The sequence below is a fragment of the Gasterosteus aculeatus genome, chromosome 7 (assembly GCF_964276395.1).
Source record: "Gasterosteus aculeatus chromosome 7, fGasAcu3.hap1.1, whole genome shotgun sequence".
Classification (NCBI taxonomy): domain Eukaryota; kingdom Metazoa; phylum Chordata; class Actinopteri; order Perciformes; family Gasterosteidae; genus Gasterosteus; species Gasterosteus aculeatus.
The window spans coordinates 23,192,086-23,208,302 of NC_135694.1; the positions used below are offsets into that span (position 1 = coordinate 23,192,086).

At 43.1% G+C, this 16,217-nt stretch overlaps 2 protein-coding genes across 3 annotated transcripts in view; one reads left to right on the forward strand and one right to left on the reverse strand.

Moving 5' to 3' along the window:
• LOC120822229 (replication protein A 70 kDa DNA-binding subunit) overlaps positions 1-911 on the reverse strand; it is a 29,114-nt gene extending 28,203 nt beyond the window's left edge. For both annotated transcript variants that reach the window (XM_040181725.2, XM_078106542.1), the window contains exons 1-3: positions 774-911; positions 386-436; positions 100-178 (exon numbers count right to left, since the gene is read on the reverse strand). In XM_040181725.2, coding sequence (XP_040037659.2) covers positions 100-178; positions 386-436; positions 774-806 — 163 coding nt within the window. In that variant the 5' untranslated portion in view covers positions 807-911. The remainder of the gene's footprint in view (positions 1-99; positions 179-385; positions 437-773) is intronic.
• smyd4 (SET and MYND domain containing 4) lies at positions 912-5,721 on the forward strand. Its single transcript, XM_040181724.2, has 10 exons — positions 912-1,336; positions 1,546-1,690; positions 1,875-1,964; positions 2,470-3,475; positions 3,561-3,806; positions 4,186-4,388; positions 4,493-4,628; positions 4,750-4,866; positions 5,279-5,402; positions 5,538-5,721. Exons 1-10 carry the CDS (start codon positions 1,203-1,205, stop codon positions 5,656-5,658), a joined length of 2,322 nt encoding a protein of 773 aa, XP_040037658.2. The 5' UTR covers positions 912-1,202; the 3' UTR covers positions 5,659-5,721.
• Positions 5,722-16,217: the final 10,496 nt, after the last annotated feature.

Genomic DNA, 16,217 nt, shown 5'->3' on the forward strand with positions numbered 1-16,217 from the left:
GGAGCAAGTTTGCTTAGCACTACTTTTGTTCTTTATAAATGATGGCATTACTGGCCAAACAAAAGGCCGACATTTTATCAGCTACAGCAAAATACTCACAAGGCGAAGAGTGCTGGCCATCACTCATTAAGAGCCGGAACCGGGACGGACCAGAACTGTTTGAAAGCTGACGGATATTCTGACCAACACAGAGGGAAGGAAGGATTCTATAAGCCAAAAACCCAGGACAATTATGCCTGATATTCTTCATTGGACAATTCATTCATGCAATAGTGAATTATAATATACTGTGTACGTAACACATACATCACAGTAATATTAGCAAAATAAAGGGTAATCTTCACTAACTTTCTTTTTTTCAAGTGGACTTTTAAAATCGACTTACCAGCAACTGCAGAATGATGTCACTGTCCGCTTGCGGGCTGTTGATCAGTGCCTACACAACGACACACACACACGCACACGCATTAGCGTCTGCTGCCTGGCCACATTCTGTCCCATCACAATGGCATAACATGCTACTAACAAGCCACTAATTACATGGTTTCAGCGCAACCTGCATTTATTTCACCTCGCTAACACAGAAACGTGGCAGTCTGGTCGGTTAAAGGCAGCGCTAGTGCCGATTCAGCCGTGAATGATCTCGTTAGCTCGCGTGGCTAACAGCTGTAATCGGCAGATAGCAGAGCTGCGTTGCTAAGTACTAGAAGCTGGTATCTCAGGTAGAGAAAGACGCACGGTTTATATTCAGTTGTATGTGTTGTTACGCTTACTTCAACTGCTCCCTTTGTGAGTTCAACACTCATGTCTCCCGGTACTGTAGTTCTCAAAGCGAGCAGACTGTAGCTTTATTTATGTTTAGTCGAACTGAACGTGTGCAACGTATCGCGAGAAAAGCGAAATAAAACGTTATTTACGGGAATCGCTTCCAAACCGGATATGAAACATTCATGCCTTCAAAATAAATGTGTAAATAAGCATGGTAGTCACGATGGCTTCTCGATGAAAAATTGGAAAAGTAACTTAACTCCACTCGAGGCTACAAATGTATTTTTATAAAACACTCGGGGTATATTCTGAAGGTTGTGGTGTCAAACTCGCTTTTCATTCACGCTAACTTGACCGCGTGCTCCTTGGCCGTGCAACGGAAACTAACCGTGGATCCGTCCCGCGTGGTTTACTTGTAGATCGCGGAGAACGTGATGGATTTTCCTTGCGTTCAGTGGCAAGATCATGTGGCCCAGAAATGGATCGGACTCGACCCCCAGCTGAAGGACACGTTAACATCCCAGCCTGAAATTGATGATCTTTTCAAATGTGCTCTTACTCTGACAACGTGAGTAGCTAACGTTAGCTTTTCTGAACAATCTGAGAAACAAGGGCCCTTTTTTCTAAATAACTTTACAGCCTTTGCCGACAATAACATGGCCAATATGAGCGATGGTTTGCACAACTCGTCTAGTAATAAACAGACGCACATTAAACCTAGCTACCCTGCTGCTAGCAGAAGGTTTTTTTTAACACTTCTCCATTTCCGTTTCATAGTCAAGATGATCTGGGCTTCTTGGAGTCGATTTCTTTGGGATACTGCGCACAAAAGGACGCAGAGCTGGCAGCCAAATGCAGAGAGAGGGGCAACTCCAGCTTCAAGAGCAGAGACTACGCTGCAGCCGCTCTGCACTATTCACAGGTCAAATGAACATATTATTATTATTATTATTATGTTGCCCCACATGCAACTTAAACTTCAGTGAAGCACTGGATCATGGCAGAGGCCAGTCTTTAATCGCGTTAACTGTAATTATAATATAACGTTGATGCAATTTGGAGTACTATGCACTAATATCCATCTTCTCTGTGTCCTGTCATGACAGGGCATTTGTTTCGCTCCTCAAGGTTCGGATCAGCTGTCCCTGTGCTACGCCAACCGCTCTGCTGCGCTCCACCATCTTCAGCACCACCAGGTTCCTCACAGCTACACAATGTGTTGTACTATTGGTGGCATTAAAACCCGCTTCTTATTTAAATTTGATATATATTTGCAGGACAGACCCAGTCTGTCTGCAAACAGCGTGTGTCAGGAAGCAGCTCTTGGCCCACAGTACATAGATGATGACTCGCAATAGTTTAGCTGATTTTCACAGCATCACCCTTTTCCGGAAACCCATGAAATATCATCTATAATACCTCATTTAAATGAATCCTTTCAGCCACAACTTGATTTCACCAATTAATCTCTTTTGTCTTTTTATCTGTTAAGCGATTTAGCCCCATAGAAGTAGTAGCAACAGCACATAAAAGTGCCTGGAGTGTTTACAGATAACACTCTACCCTAATCTAATAGATGGTTTGACTTTTGATTGGTTTAAAAACGAACATGCTGAGTAAGTTTGAATCAAATCAAATTGTCAGTTGTCTTAGATTTTGTAGTCACTCACATTCCAGTATGTCTGTTTTTTTTTCTCCCAGGAATCCCTTGATGACATTGACCGTGCCGTAAAGAACAGCTACCCCTCTCATCTTTTACACAAACTAGAGGACCGTCGCACGTCATGCCTCAAGCACCTCTCTGGAGGTGAACGGGCAAAAAAGGATCATCGCCGTCCTGCCTCAAAGAGTCCCAAACCTCTAGACGGAGTGGAATTTGGGATTCGTCCTCGAGCTGCTGTTGGCTTCACTTCGGAGAAAGGTCGACACCTCGTGGCTGCAGAGGGTGTAGCAGCTGGGGAAGTGCTCCTGCATGACAGGCCGTACAGCTGTGTCCTCATACCAGGAATGGAGGAAGCGAAAGGGAAGGGCGGAGGAAGGCGGCACGCGGAGGCGGCGGTGTTGTTTGGAATGGAGCACAGGCGCTGTCACAGGTGTTTGACTGAAACGCTGTGTCTCGTGCCGTGTGAGATGTGCAGCTACAGCCGGTACTGTTCCATTCCCTGCCAGCGAGACGCCTGGGAGGAGCACCACCGCTGGGAATGTCCGCTGGCAGCGGATCTGAAGGCGATGGGTGTGATGTCACAGCTCGCTCTGAGGGTGGCTCTGAAGGCGGGGTTAAAAAACATCAAAATTGCTCGGGTTTCAACCGGAGACGAGCACAAAAGGTCGCAGAGCTCTCCGAACGGAGAGTCCAGTGGTTCCGACCCGCGCCTCTCGAATCAACCCGATCCCTGCACCTCATACCACGGGGACTCTTACCCGAGCGTGTTCCACCTGCAGCACCACCTGAATCTCCATGGCCCCGAAGTGCGTTTCCTCTGTGCGGTTACCATAGCAACACTTTTACTAAAGATAAGTAAAGCAGGACCCCCGCCCCCCTCCCGGGACCTCGGTAGACTCTTGGGGGCGGACAGCCAATCACCAGAGAAGGAGGGAAGCGCCGCGGATTGGAGCGCGAACATGTGGCTGCTGGGAAGTGCAGTTCTGAGGCACGTCCTGCAGCTGAGATGTAACGCCCAGGCCATCCTCACGCTGCAAGACACAGGTTGAGAAATTCACAAGTGAATCTTTCCTGCATGTTCTTGAGTTGCACAATGACCTATTTACTTTCTTATTCCTCCACCGTCCAGGAGCAGCAAACTCACCAGTTCAGTCCAGCAGCGAAATCCGCATTGCAACGGCAATATTCCCAACTCTCAGTCTTCTGAATCACTCCTGCTGTCCCAACACCAGCCTGCGGTTCAGCACTGGAACCAGTGTGTCTGCAGACTGCAGCGAGAGTGTGACTGAGTACGGAAGCACAGCCCGCGGAGTCACTGTGACTGTCAGAGCATCCAAAGCTATCCCTGCAGGACAAGAGATCCTGCACTGCTATGGTAAGAAAACAGGGTAACCGGCTACTTGTGAAACAATCCGGTCAAAAAAGGGGGATGTCTTTCAACTCGGACTCCGGTCTTGCATCTCAACTCGCCAATTGGAATGTAAACAGTGACCAGTTCCCAGAGAGGCTTTGCTATAATCCCAGACATATAGGTCCTTGCCCCCCTGAGGCTTATCCGCCATCGGACCGGCGGGATTGAGTTTAAATGTGGTCTTCTTCATTTTGTCTGACAGCCATCCCTGATGCAGCACTTCCAGACATCGCCTCCCACTTTAATGACTTCCCATTGCTTCCAGCAGTGCTGTTCTGTTACTTTTATCTTATGTGAGTTATTACTTTTGGCGTCTCCCTCCTCCTCCTCCTCCCCCGCTAAGGTCCTCACAGCAGTCGGATGGCAACCAGAGAACGGCAGCGTCTCCTGCAGGAACAGTACTATTTCCTGTGTCAGTGTGAGGCCTGCACCCAGCGGCAGCAGCAGCAGGAGGAGGAGGAGGAGGCGAAGGGATCCGAGTCCACACCACAGTGGTCGGGTGTTGGAGGTGGACTCGTGTGTGGGAAGTGCAAAGGATTTCTCAAAGTAGGCGTTGATGTGGATATTTTTTCGTACAATCATACATGATGACCGCCTCTTTCCACATCCATCTTGCTTTTGTTCCACCTTGATCTTAAATGATTTTGCAGGAAGGAGCAAAAGGATTCATATGTTTGCGGTCATCCTGTGGCCACCGCGTGTCTGCTCCTGAAGTGAGCCGCAGGCTGCAGGAGATCAAGGCGGACCTGGAGAAGGCTGTTGACCTCATGGAAAGGGAGAGGCCAGGTGGTTGGGAAATGCTACATCCAGATGCTGATGCAGAAGGCAGATTCATCAATGCGTCCTTTTCATTTGTACAGAAGGTCTTTTTTAACATTCCTATGGTCCACTCCTGCTCCTCCCTCAGATGAGGCCCTGAGACTGTTGAGAAGGACCCAGAATCAACCTGGGCTGACCCTCGCAGAGACACACCCGCTACAGGGGGAGCTGGCCGATGCAACAGCCAGGGCCCATGCTACGATGGGTGAGAATGATAATGCATGAGCTCTGTGGTTAATACACCTCGGCTGTTTTGTGTGGTTACGGCACACTTTTTGATTAATGCATATCGCTACAAATCGGTTAAGAATTTCAACGGTGAATTCCTGGTACAGTCACCACTATTTTATTAGACCGGACAAGGATCAATGGAATGGAAAAAAATAGTACTGGCTTTCATTGAAGAGTAGTACTAGCAGCTGATAAACAGACACAGTGATGATGATGATGGTGTTGTGTGACAGCATTAAACGTTTATTTCCAGATGCATTATGTGGCCGAAGCCAAGAAACCAATGATGTAATTCTCCACTAGCTCTATCAAGTCATGACCAGACTTACAGTTTTGATTCCGGCAGTTCTCTGACTGCTTTTTTGTCCTTTCTTGTGTTCCCGTAGGTGACTGGAATAATGCAGCGTCCTATCTGGAGAGAAGTGCTGTTGCTATTGCCGCCCAGTACGGGGAAGACAGTATTGAATTGGGTCGACAGCTCTTCAAATTAGCTCAGCTGCACTTCAATGGGTGAGTGAGTTGTACAGGGACCATTGCGAGGGCATGCTCCTTTTCATGTAATAATAGATGCACATATTGTATTGTGTTGACTGGCATTATTAGAGGAAATAAGAGGTTAGTGTCTCCGTCCTCTCCTCCTCACAGCGCTGCCAGAGGCCCGGCCCTCTCTGTCATCCCCAAGGTCAGACGACTCTTCTGCCTTCACGTTGGCCCCCACTGTGACGAAATACAGGAGCTGCAAGCTATGGAGGACTGTCTACGTTAAAGAGTATGCTTACATAAGCACAAGATCGTGTTTTTTAACTGAAAATAATAAACATGCACAAACTTTTCTGAATGTGAGCACTGGTTATCATACTGTTGACTAGCACCTGTGTGTTTATATGCTGGTACTATTATTCTGATAGTGTGACGTTATACTGTTTCATAAGTGACCTGCAAGTCTGCACAACCAGCAAACGAACACAGGAGCACGTGCAGTTAATTCTGTCTCCCTGACCTCTGCGTGTCTGAGTGTGCCCATCAATAATTTCAATTTCATGCTTCAGTGCTTGCCCTGAATTGAGAGGCAAGTTTTCCGCCAGGTACTTCCTGGTCAAATGTACCTCTCTGAATTAAACTCAAGTAAATGTTGGATTTTTGTGTTGGTGGGCATTTAGTTTGAAGCCATTTAAAGGTAATTCATGGGTTTTACTGAAGCAACTAAATTCATTTGTAGAAGATGCAAATACCTGCAGCTACTTCATATACATAGGTAGACCTCTGACCTTTAGGTGGCAGCAGTTATCTACCCAAAAATTCAATTTCATGCTTCGGTAACTGGAAAGCAAAATGTTGCTCTTAGTTTATACCTTCAATTGGATTTAGGTTTTTATTACTAATCTATATGTCATTAAATCTTTATTGTCTTTGTGTCTTTTTTGCCTCTTTCTCCTTGAAATCTGAAAGTATAAGTTCTAAGTAGCCGGTGGACATAAAACAAATAAACAGTGAAACCTCACATTGAGAGAATAAAACCTTCATCACAGCTGGACCTCCTGACGTATCTGCCAGTTTGACATTGACAGTATCTGGAAAGCAGCCAGTCTGGCAGACGTGGTAGAAAGTCAAGGTCAAGAAGAGAAAAAACTTGGGCGAGAAGCAGCTGGTGAAATCAGCTGAGGATTCCTGTATCAACTCACAAGGGCGGGTTCCTGCTAAATATTGTGGAGACGAGGTCACCACAGGGTTGGCTCTGAAAGGGTGCTGCTGGGACTACATTTGAGGCCCCAAAATAATACAATGTTACTGGTGTTATTCCAGTTGGACTTTGCTCTGCTAAACCCCCACAAATCAGAAAGATGGGCTGTAACTAAATTGTTTAATCATCTATTAATTAGCTGGTTATTAGCTTGATTCAAGGAATCAGGTCAAATGGAGTTCTAACAATGTGACATTACATTTATTTAACGTATTAAACCCTCCTTGCCTGGTACATCGCCGCATCTTTCAAACACAGAATTTATCTTCGCAGCCTCAACAAAGTTCCCGCTGGCCCTCAAAAGACATTTTTGTCACATACTCCCATCATGTTTAGTGAACTGATCCTGATCAAATTTGCCCTTCTGCTGCTCGCCTGTTAATTCGTAAATAGGTCTGACATTTGGCAGGCATTACTGTCAGTTTACCTCATCAACAGAATAGCTGATTCTGCCCAATTATTTAAACTATTGCCTTCAAAGCACAAGGGGCAAGTAAGCACAAGCAAAAAAATAACCACAAAATAAAAGCTCCTTCTGATATGTTTAACATCTTTAAATGTTTCGGATTATTTTTGGTCATTTAATTAAATGTTGGTTCTTACACAATAACAATGTCATTGACTTCCGTAACCCATCAACCCGCACTTTCAGTTCTCCCATGCAAACCCCTTTGGAAGGTCTCGCCTTCACCTTTTTCAGGCAAAATATCCCCTCTTGCCTTCTTCCCGGCTTGATGTTACGTGTGTGTTCCTCTGTGAGAGCTCCGACCCCCTCGAGCTCTCCGATGTCTGCATCTGCCTTTAGGTGGATTTCTTCCTTTAGTCAGCCTCTAAGTGCCCGATCTTTGAGTCCCTCTTTCCACAGCAGAGGACATCTGATACATGACGAAGACGGTGGTAATGTGACTGCTGCTCACGTGAAAATAAAATCCCCGTCAACCTCACACACGCAAGGTTATTTACCAACTGTGTGCCAGTAAATAATATTCCCTTAAAACTGAATGTTGAAGTCGAATGATGTATTTAAAAGAGGTGGGAAGGACTCAATCGTTCTTGATATGTGTTCCAGCAAAATTTGAATTCATTAGTTCTCACTTGCTCTTGCAGGCTATGATGTCAACATCCAATTCATTTTAAGAAACAGAGACAGACGGCCTGTGGGTTGAATGCAAATTACAATCCAAGTGTTTGAGGGCTGGTGTAATTTCATCTGCAGAGAGAGGCTTGCTTTCTAACTTTGGCACAGGTGCATGAGAGGCATGTCCACTGTGGACAAGGTGAAGGCCGGCAGAACCAGCAATAACTCTCCTAAAATAGTCCGTTCGCTTTGCTGGAGCACAGACACACACACTTGCGACTAAGCAGCCCGAACCCCACAAGGTTATAGGGATTAATGGCACTCGCTCTTCTGTATGTTAGCCACACCAGCCTCGTGTCTCTGCGGTGGGAAAATCCCTTTGACCACAAAACAAAATAATTGGAACAACCATGAATTTCTATAAAATGTTCTATGCTGTCTTTAGTACTTTCATCAGGTTACAACGTTCTGATACTTTGGGTTATGTTCAAATATCTGCAATACCAATGAAATTCCCATCAACATCAGCCATACTTTGTGGTCATTGCTTGTTACCAGCTGTTGACATACTAAGACGCCAAAAGATGGTGATCATGCTCAGCATTAGCAAGTTCGCATTGTAATCTTGAGTTTGTTCGGATCCTCTAGGCTATTTGGTTAGTATACTGCAGTTTGCATTTAGCTCAAAGTACCACTATGAAGCCTCACAGCACTGCCAGCAAGTCTTTATTAATAATAATTGTGTTTTTTTTCAAGCTTTGAGGACAAAGTGCTTTGCATACATACAAGAAATATAAACAGCCAAATAGCAGCACACAATTAAATGAAGTATAAAACATTTTTAAAAATGGATTATTCCAAACAAGTTGAGGTAAGACAGTTGAGACTATTTGAATACACTTATAATTGAGTGGTTTAGCAACAAGCTATATTTAAGCTCTGTTGGATATTTATATATATAAGTGGAAACAGCGTCAGCAAATTGAATACTATAAGAAGTCACTACAGCAAATGCTGGATCACCCTTAGACCTTAAGCTGGACTGTGGAACCGCTAGCGGGCCTAACCCAGCGGATTGGAGGGACCATTGGGACAATAGGGATTTATAGGCAGCGTTTGGGTCTTTGTCAGCAGTCTTGCTGCAGAGTTCTGCACAGTCTGAAGTTCAGCTACAAGGAACAATAGTTCAGTCCTCAGGAAATAAAAAGCACGAATGATTTTCTCTTTGTTGCTAAAAGGAAGCATTTCTCTGATCTTAGGGATATTCATGAATATGTAGAAACATAATTATACCAATTTCTTTGGCTTATGTCCAAAGCTTAGCTTACTGTAGAACCAGTTGAGTTTAACCTCAACTGGTTCTTGCCATTTAAACCATTAATTTATAAGCTTGTATTTCCATAAGAGCTTTTTTGATTTATCATCATATTAGTTTCACTGTCATCAAACTCTCTCCCAGAATGACGGTAGATGTTTCTTGTTATGATGTTCCAAGATATGAAAGCTGAATAATGCTGACAGTATCAGTCCACTCCAGGGAACAATAACCCGGGTGTCATACGATACTTTGAACCCCAAAAACTAAATAAAAAACATTGAGGAATAGTGAGTCGCCCTCGGGTAAATGGTTTTATTTACTTAGTTTATATTCTGTGGCGTCGGCAATCCCAGCTGTCGCCTGTGGCACTAAATGTATTAACTGAAGAACTGCAACTCAGCCGTTTTCAGAACTGCCGTAAAAGTAAACTCCTCTCACAAACCAGTGAGGCAGAGATATTGTGCGTTTGATAACGCTGTAGTTTGGCAGGGTTTGGGAGTCTGAAACAGACTCATAGAAAACTGTGGATCCATCTTGTCGACCACCCACAGGGGTAAAGGCTAAGAATAGGCCGCCCTCTCTCTACTCTCCAGATAAAAATAATGACCTCCCCTTTTTAATAAGCTGCACCATTATAAATGTAAGATAATCTCCTCCGCCGCCTCCTCCTCCTGCTGCTTCATCCATCTTGCTTCATTTTCTCTGTAAATGTCCCGCTCTGTTCTTAATGGCCAAGTATTTTCAGCACCGTGGTGGAACGTGGATGGATGATGAAGACAATGACTGCTCATCAACTATGTCTCCATGTAATCTAATGGGATGATGTATTGCTTTCTGTAAGAAAAATGTACTTTTCACTTTCTCCCTTCACAAGAAGAACGCAGGATCAGCTGCGCATCATGTAGGCCTTATTTGGTGTAGTGTTCAAGGACACTCACGCAGGGATATTAGTCATTTTCCTCCAGTTGATGAGAGTGTAGCTGGAGCTGGTTTGAACTACGTCTCTACCTAGCGATACGTCAAGCTTCAAAGGATCACTGCAATAGGATGATTAATAGTGCAAAGTAAAAAAAAAAACAGCTTCACAAATCTGTATTCTTTGTTCAACATTATTTGCTTTCAATCGTTTAACTACAACCCACTCAGAAATGTCTCTTCGGTGGAACCGTTTACCAGAAATGTAACCAGATCCAAACCAGTAAGAAATTGAAAAAAACTTGGGAATCTGTACTAACGGATTCCATTTCATACGGTTAGCGTAAAATGCAAAGTAATGTATAACTGCAGCCTATATGTAATTGTAGAAGTAGTGTATGAAGTATGAAACATCTGTGAAATGAGATGCAAATAAATAGGAACCAAACAACCCAATACATGCAGGCGTACAGTGCTGGAGTAAATATCCTATCATGTAATACATCTTTGCATTTCTCTGGTTTGCTAACCACCTTATTTCACTCACGGCCACAAATACATCCATTATTAAATAAATGAGAGGCGAAAGCGTGACTCATCTTCACAGTGTCTCGCTGCCTTCGATGCAGAACGGAGGCACTTTGCCTCGGAAAGTTCACCCTGTGCAGAAGTGATGAGCAGTGTAGTGGTTGATGGATGGAAGGAACCACTGCTCTGACTGCCTGGCCCTGATGAACATAAATACGGCCTCTAACTTTGGACCCCTGGGAAAGCCTGACGGCACCAAGGTCTATTGAAAGATGTTGAGGGAGTTGTATCAGGCTGGCTTGGCCACATGTATGACAACAAAAAACGTAAAAAATGTATTTTTCCTTTTTAATTTCCTGCATTTGGATCGTGTGCTGGTATTAAACGATGAGGTAACCAATGTTTTATCATCTTATTGGCACTTGCTTTTCTGATGGTTTCTCTCAAATCTGGAAAGTCTTAACATTGTATCCGTACAGGAACTGATTGACTCCTTCTAGCAGGATTGGCCGTGCGCCAAGGGTCTTGCCCTGTTTCTTTTTCCAAGGTGTCACTGATACACTTCAGCCTTCAGCGGGAGCATTTTACCTGCCTCTGTGTGGTCGGTCAACGACAGCCAGAAGGACAAACAGCGGTCACTGAACATTAGATATCTACCGTTTTGTAATTCAATCTAAATAGAGACATTACGAGCCAGGTATCCATGTCAATCATTTGTTAGGTGATTGTTAGAAACTTTATTTTTCAATGGGATGAGACTTAAATGAATCCATCCTGCTGCTGGAGGAGACCTTCTTGTGTAATACTAACTTGCTAAAGCTATAGACACTTTGGAAGTTAAAAAATAAACATGAAGTTATAAATATGTGTTGACATATATATCACTAATTCACAGACTGTATTTTTTCATGATTAAGTCTTTAGATTCTGAAGGAACTATAAAAAACTCTTTGACCAAGACAATTTCATAATTCGTAACCCCAAGGAAACCTACTGTGACTGTAGATTGGAACTCAATCTAAATATCCTCTTAGAAGGTCAGTATCCACAGCAAATGATAATGTGTGGATATGATCTTTGGGGAACCATCGATCGACGGATAATAAAATATTTAAACCAAAGTTGGAATTTATGCATCTCTGTGACTGTATTCTTTGTGGGATATAAACTTTTCAATATATGCAGGCAAGTTTGGTAATGGAATATTTTATTATACCAAATTATTCCAATAGTGCCACATTATAAATATTCATATATATATATATATATATACGGATATATATATATAAATGGATATATATCTCAATCTAACAAAAGTGTATAAATGAATCACATGTAATGTTATGACAAGGACTCAATGATCCCACTGATCACCGATAGTTTTCCACACAGGGTGATCAACAGCCACAGCTACATTAACTCCTCCTACTCCTGATTGAGTGAGTGGGTTTTGTTTGGCCGGTTGCGTCCGTCTTTCTGTGGCTCGCTCCATTACAAATCTAAATGACTAATTAATGGTGCCGGGACAGTTGACACCGGCTCCTCAAGATCCATTTACACCGTCATCCCCACAGGGCTCCTCCACTCCACGTCTTCACTTCCATCTCACCTCCATCCTCCCCTCCCTGATCATCTCATCTATTATTTACCTGGTAGAGTACTGTTTAAGGAGCAGGTCTGCGGAGAGACCAATTGAGGTTAATCAGACGAGTAGAGGAACACTTTAAAATCTTTGGATGGGAGAGAGAGAGAGAGAGAGAGAGAGAAAGAGAGTTAGAAAGAGTGGGGTAGGAAAAGTGTTAATATCTCTATCGGTTGTGCGTGCAAACCTTATTGTTCCCAGTTGCCAAAGAGTCCTTCATCCGCCGAACCCAGAGCCGTCAAACAACACGCAAAGGAGGGATTTTAGATTAAACCTTTGTTACCCAGGAGCTCCCTGTTGTACCACAGGACGGCCCTCTGCAACAGTATTAGAGTGTGTGTGCAACTAATGATCCTGCACACGCAAGGCTCTTAAAGTGCCTCCAACTTAAAGTTTATAAAGCAAGGGAAAGTCGCTATCAGGTTAATTAAAGGTCGTCTTCATCTTTGAGTCTGTTTCGTGCAAAACATAAATGAACATTGCTAATCTGTCAAAGATAAGAAGGACCTGTGACATAGGAGAAATCATTTTTATATAGTTTTTAAAAAAAAGGTACCTGCATGCAAAAGTTACAATTTTAGAGCTGGCCTCTGACTGCAAATTGCAAACAGTCAGAAGCCAGTGTAAGTCAGTGTCAACAATGGGAAGCCTGCAAACTTTTTAATGTGCATCATCACACAGTGTCCCCCCTGTATGACACTGTACAAGAGAGATGGCCGTGGTGCTGTGTTGGGATGTCGGGAGCTCTTACACCTACTGAACCAGTTTGTGCATTGTTATACCCTCAAGCCCTGACCCAGATGACTCTCCAGTCCTTACATGTTGTTTGTATCCTCTTGTCCTTTGCTTACGTCAAATTGTATTATATCTAGGTCTCTAATATGTAGTTAAAGGTCTTGCATGCGTCGGTCGTGTACCAGCTGGAGGGAAGACAAAGAACAGATCTGGTCGCCTGTTAAAACAAGGTTAATGATAGACGAGGGACACAGGCGGGATGAAAGAGGAAATTAAAATGTGGAGGTAGAATTTGCAGTGGGCTTACAATTCCACACACAGTGCACGCATAATGTGACGCTGCTAATTTACCATGTGCACCGTAGCTTTCAGAAATAATGACACACATGAGGATTTGAGGAAAACTCAACTGCCAAGTTTATCGGCAACTCACGTTTACACGCACACACATACACACACGCGCGCTGTGGTCAGGAGATAGGGATGGGCAGCCTTTAGTAAATCAATTACAAGGGTCAGTATCAAGTTGAAGGTCGCGAGGAGGGCACCATAACAATACCCCAGCAACAGCCTGTGAACAACAGCCCTCACTAAATCACCCCTCTGAACGGACAGATAGAGCAAACACTTGTGGAGTGGAGGGTTCCTAAGAGAAGAAGAGGTGGACTAAGCAGATGTCCCTGTTTGTTTGGAGGAAGGACTACTATCCCATCCAGCGTAATAGGCAAGACAACACGCATTAATTTGGCCTCCTGTGCTTATCTGCAGCTCCAGCAGGAAGGCCTTTCCCCTTCCTTCTCGATTGCTTTCTGTGTTGTTGCCACTCTGTCGCACAGTGTTTACATTTATATTGCCACCCTGGTCGTTTTTTGTCTACCCGTTCCAGATTTAGTGCTCTTGAGAATGACAGCAAACTGCAATCAGCTCAAAACTCCCCAGTGGACCCCCATTAAGTACAGACAACACGACTGAATGTCTTCTAGGGTTTGTCTTTTCCTTTAAAAGAATACTTTGACATTTTCCTACTGCTTCTGTGAATCCCAACAGAGAGGTTCCATTTTTATTTTTAGTCGCAGTACATGATGCCTGTACAGGGAGATGTAAAAAAGACAAATATGAGTATGAAGTTTTGGATTTTCACACACATGCAGCTACATAGGACACATGTGTAAACATCTGGTCATGTGAGATAAGCATATAAGCTAGATACATGAGACTGTGGGTCTAAATCATTGAAACAAACGGAGGATGCCATGTTTTGATCCATTTGATGTTCAATGACATTAATTTCAGATGATGCCATAAAACTCTTGAAAACTGAAAATCCTAGCCCTTAAATACAAGGGAGACTGCAGAAACACCTATTTCTTTATCAGGACAGGACACACGGTCTGATGCTCTTGGTCTATGTGTGTGCTTATTCAGTTAACAAACGAGAAGAAGAACGGCCCCAAAGCCGTGCTCATTGTGACTACAAGTCAGCACTGACTAATGGCAGCTTACTGTTACTTTGCATCTGCTATAATTAATTAAACCCCAAATGGTTTGAATTAAACTTGGTTCGCTAAAAGGGAATCATGATGGGGTCATCCTGAAAGTTATTTCTGTGCAAAATGTCTATTATAAATGGGACCCCACGTAACAGAGAGAGTTGTTGATACTGTTGAGAAGCTTTATCCCTTCTGTTGTACTTTCATTAATCAACTATTATTGGGCCTTTGATGGTCCTGAGCCTTTACAAACATTCTCTGCTTCTACATGTATTTTTATTTCTTTTCTTTGCTCCATTCAATGCAAAGCCTTTGAAATGTGCCGCTGTTTGGTGCCATCCATGGTGCTGAAGCCGTCTTCTCTCCTGATTCCACTTTTCCACTTTTCTTCTATTCACTCTTACATCTTTCCATTGCGGGGTACTTCTTTCATTGCCTCCTTGTGAACACAGAACAACTGTCACGAATTCTCCGCCTTATTAATTTTCATCCTGCCTGCTTGTTTAATTAACTCTCCTGTCATTCCAGATCCTGTCATCCACACCAGATCATCTCTCTCACCTGCAGCCCATTCCCCCATTAGTCCCTCAGGTCCCCTCACTTACTCGTGCCCTCTGCCCGACCCAGGATTTTTACATGCGCCCCTTTTTGGATTTGTTTGCCTGTTGGACTGACATCCCGGTTTGACCCTGCCTGAACACTAAAGAACATTTCAGTTCCAGAGTTGTGCTGTAGGGTTCAAGGATCTATAATCATCTGTAAGCATGATTTCACACCACAGTATTGTAGTTCTCTGTGGAGCTGTCCATAGTGCTGAACCTCACTGGGAGCAGCTTTTCTTTCGATCACTCTTTTCTTCCTGCTCACCACTTAAATACTTCATCAAATAGATACATTGACTGTGATTCTGGCTTGATAATGTGTCCTTAATTATGATGCTTGGTGGAGGGAAGAGTTAGAATACTGTCACTAATTGCACATCAAATAAAAGATCTCCCTCCGCGTCCCCTTATATCAACATTTCACCCAATCCTTTCTAGCTCAATTACAGTGTGATTCATTTCATCTCTGCATAAATGCAAAAGATTGCACTCTAAAAAATTCCACCGTAAATTAACGGTATTTTACTGGCGGCAAGGATGTCAGGAATTTACCGTTATTTTACGGTATAATACCGTAAATGATTTTTACACTATGTTACCGTAAAATGGATAACTGTATGTTACCGTAAACTTGAACGAATTTTATTGTAAATTAACTGCAATTTACTGGCAGTCGACGCTAGTAACTTACTGTTTTATTTACAGTGCCCTACCGTAATTTACTGTATGTTGTCGTATATTGGATTACAGTTTCTTACCATACGATTACTTTTTTTGTGTTATAAATACCAGAATGTTACCGTTTACTAATAACTGTATACTTTTGCATTTAATTCCCCACAAATTAAAGACAGACAACCAAACTAATTTCGGTCATAGTGGTTGGAGTTTATTTAGGACAAAAATGTTCGGCATTTGTAACCAAGATCAAAACATAAAATATGCTGCATGTATACAATATTTAAAAAATGTATCATAAAATCATTAGGAACAAGGTAAACTAACTGCAACAATACACTATGGAACACTTTGAATTGACCGCAGCAAACGGCAAGTGTCCTTAATCAAGAGCCTCTGTAAAACAAACCAAAATAAGATATTTAGAAACACTGTCATTGTAAAATATTAAAATTACAAAGTTGAGGAAGACAACAAGATGTAAGGAAGGAGAATGTTAATCATGCTGGGCAAATAACACTTACCAACGTTACTTGGAGAGACGAGGCAATGAGAAACTCCTCCGATGTTGAACTGCACAGGTGTTCTGGATGAACTG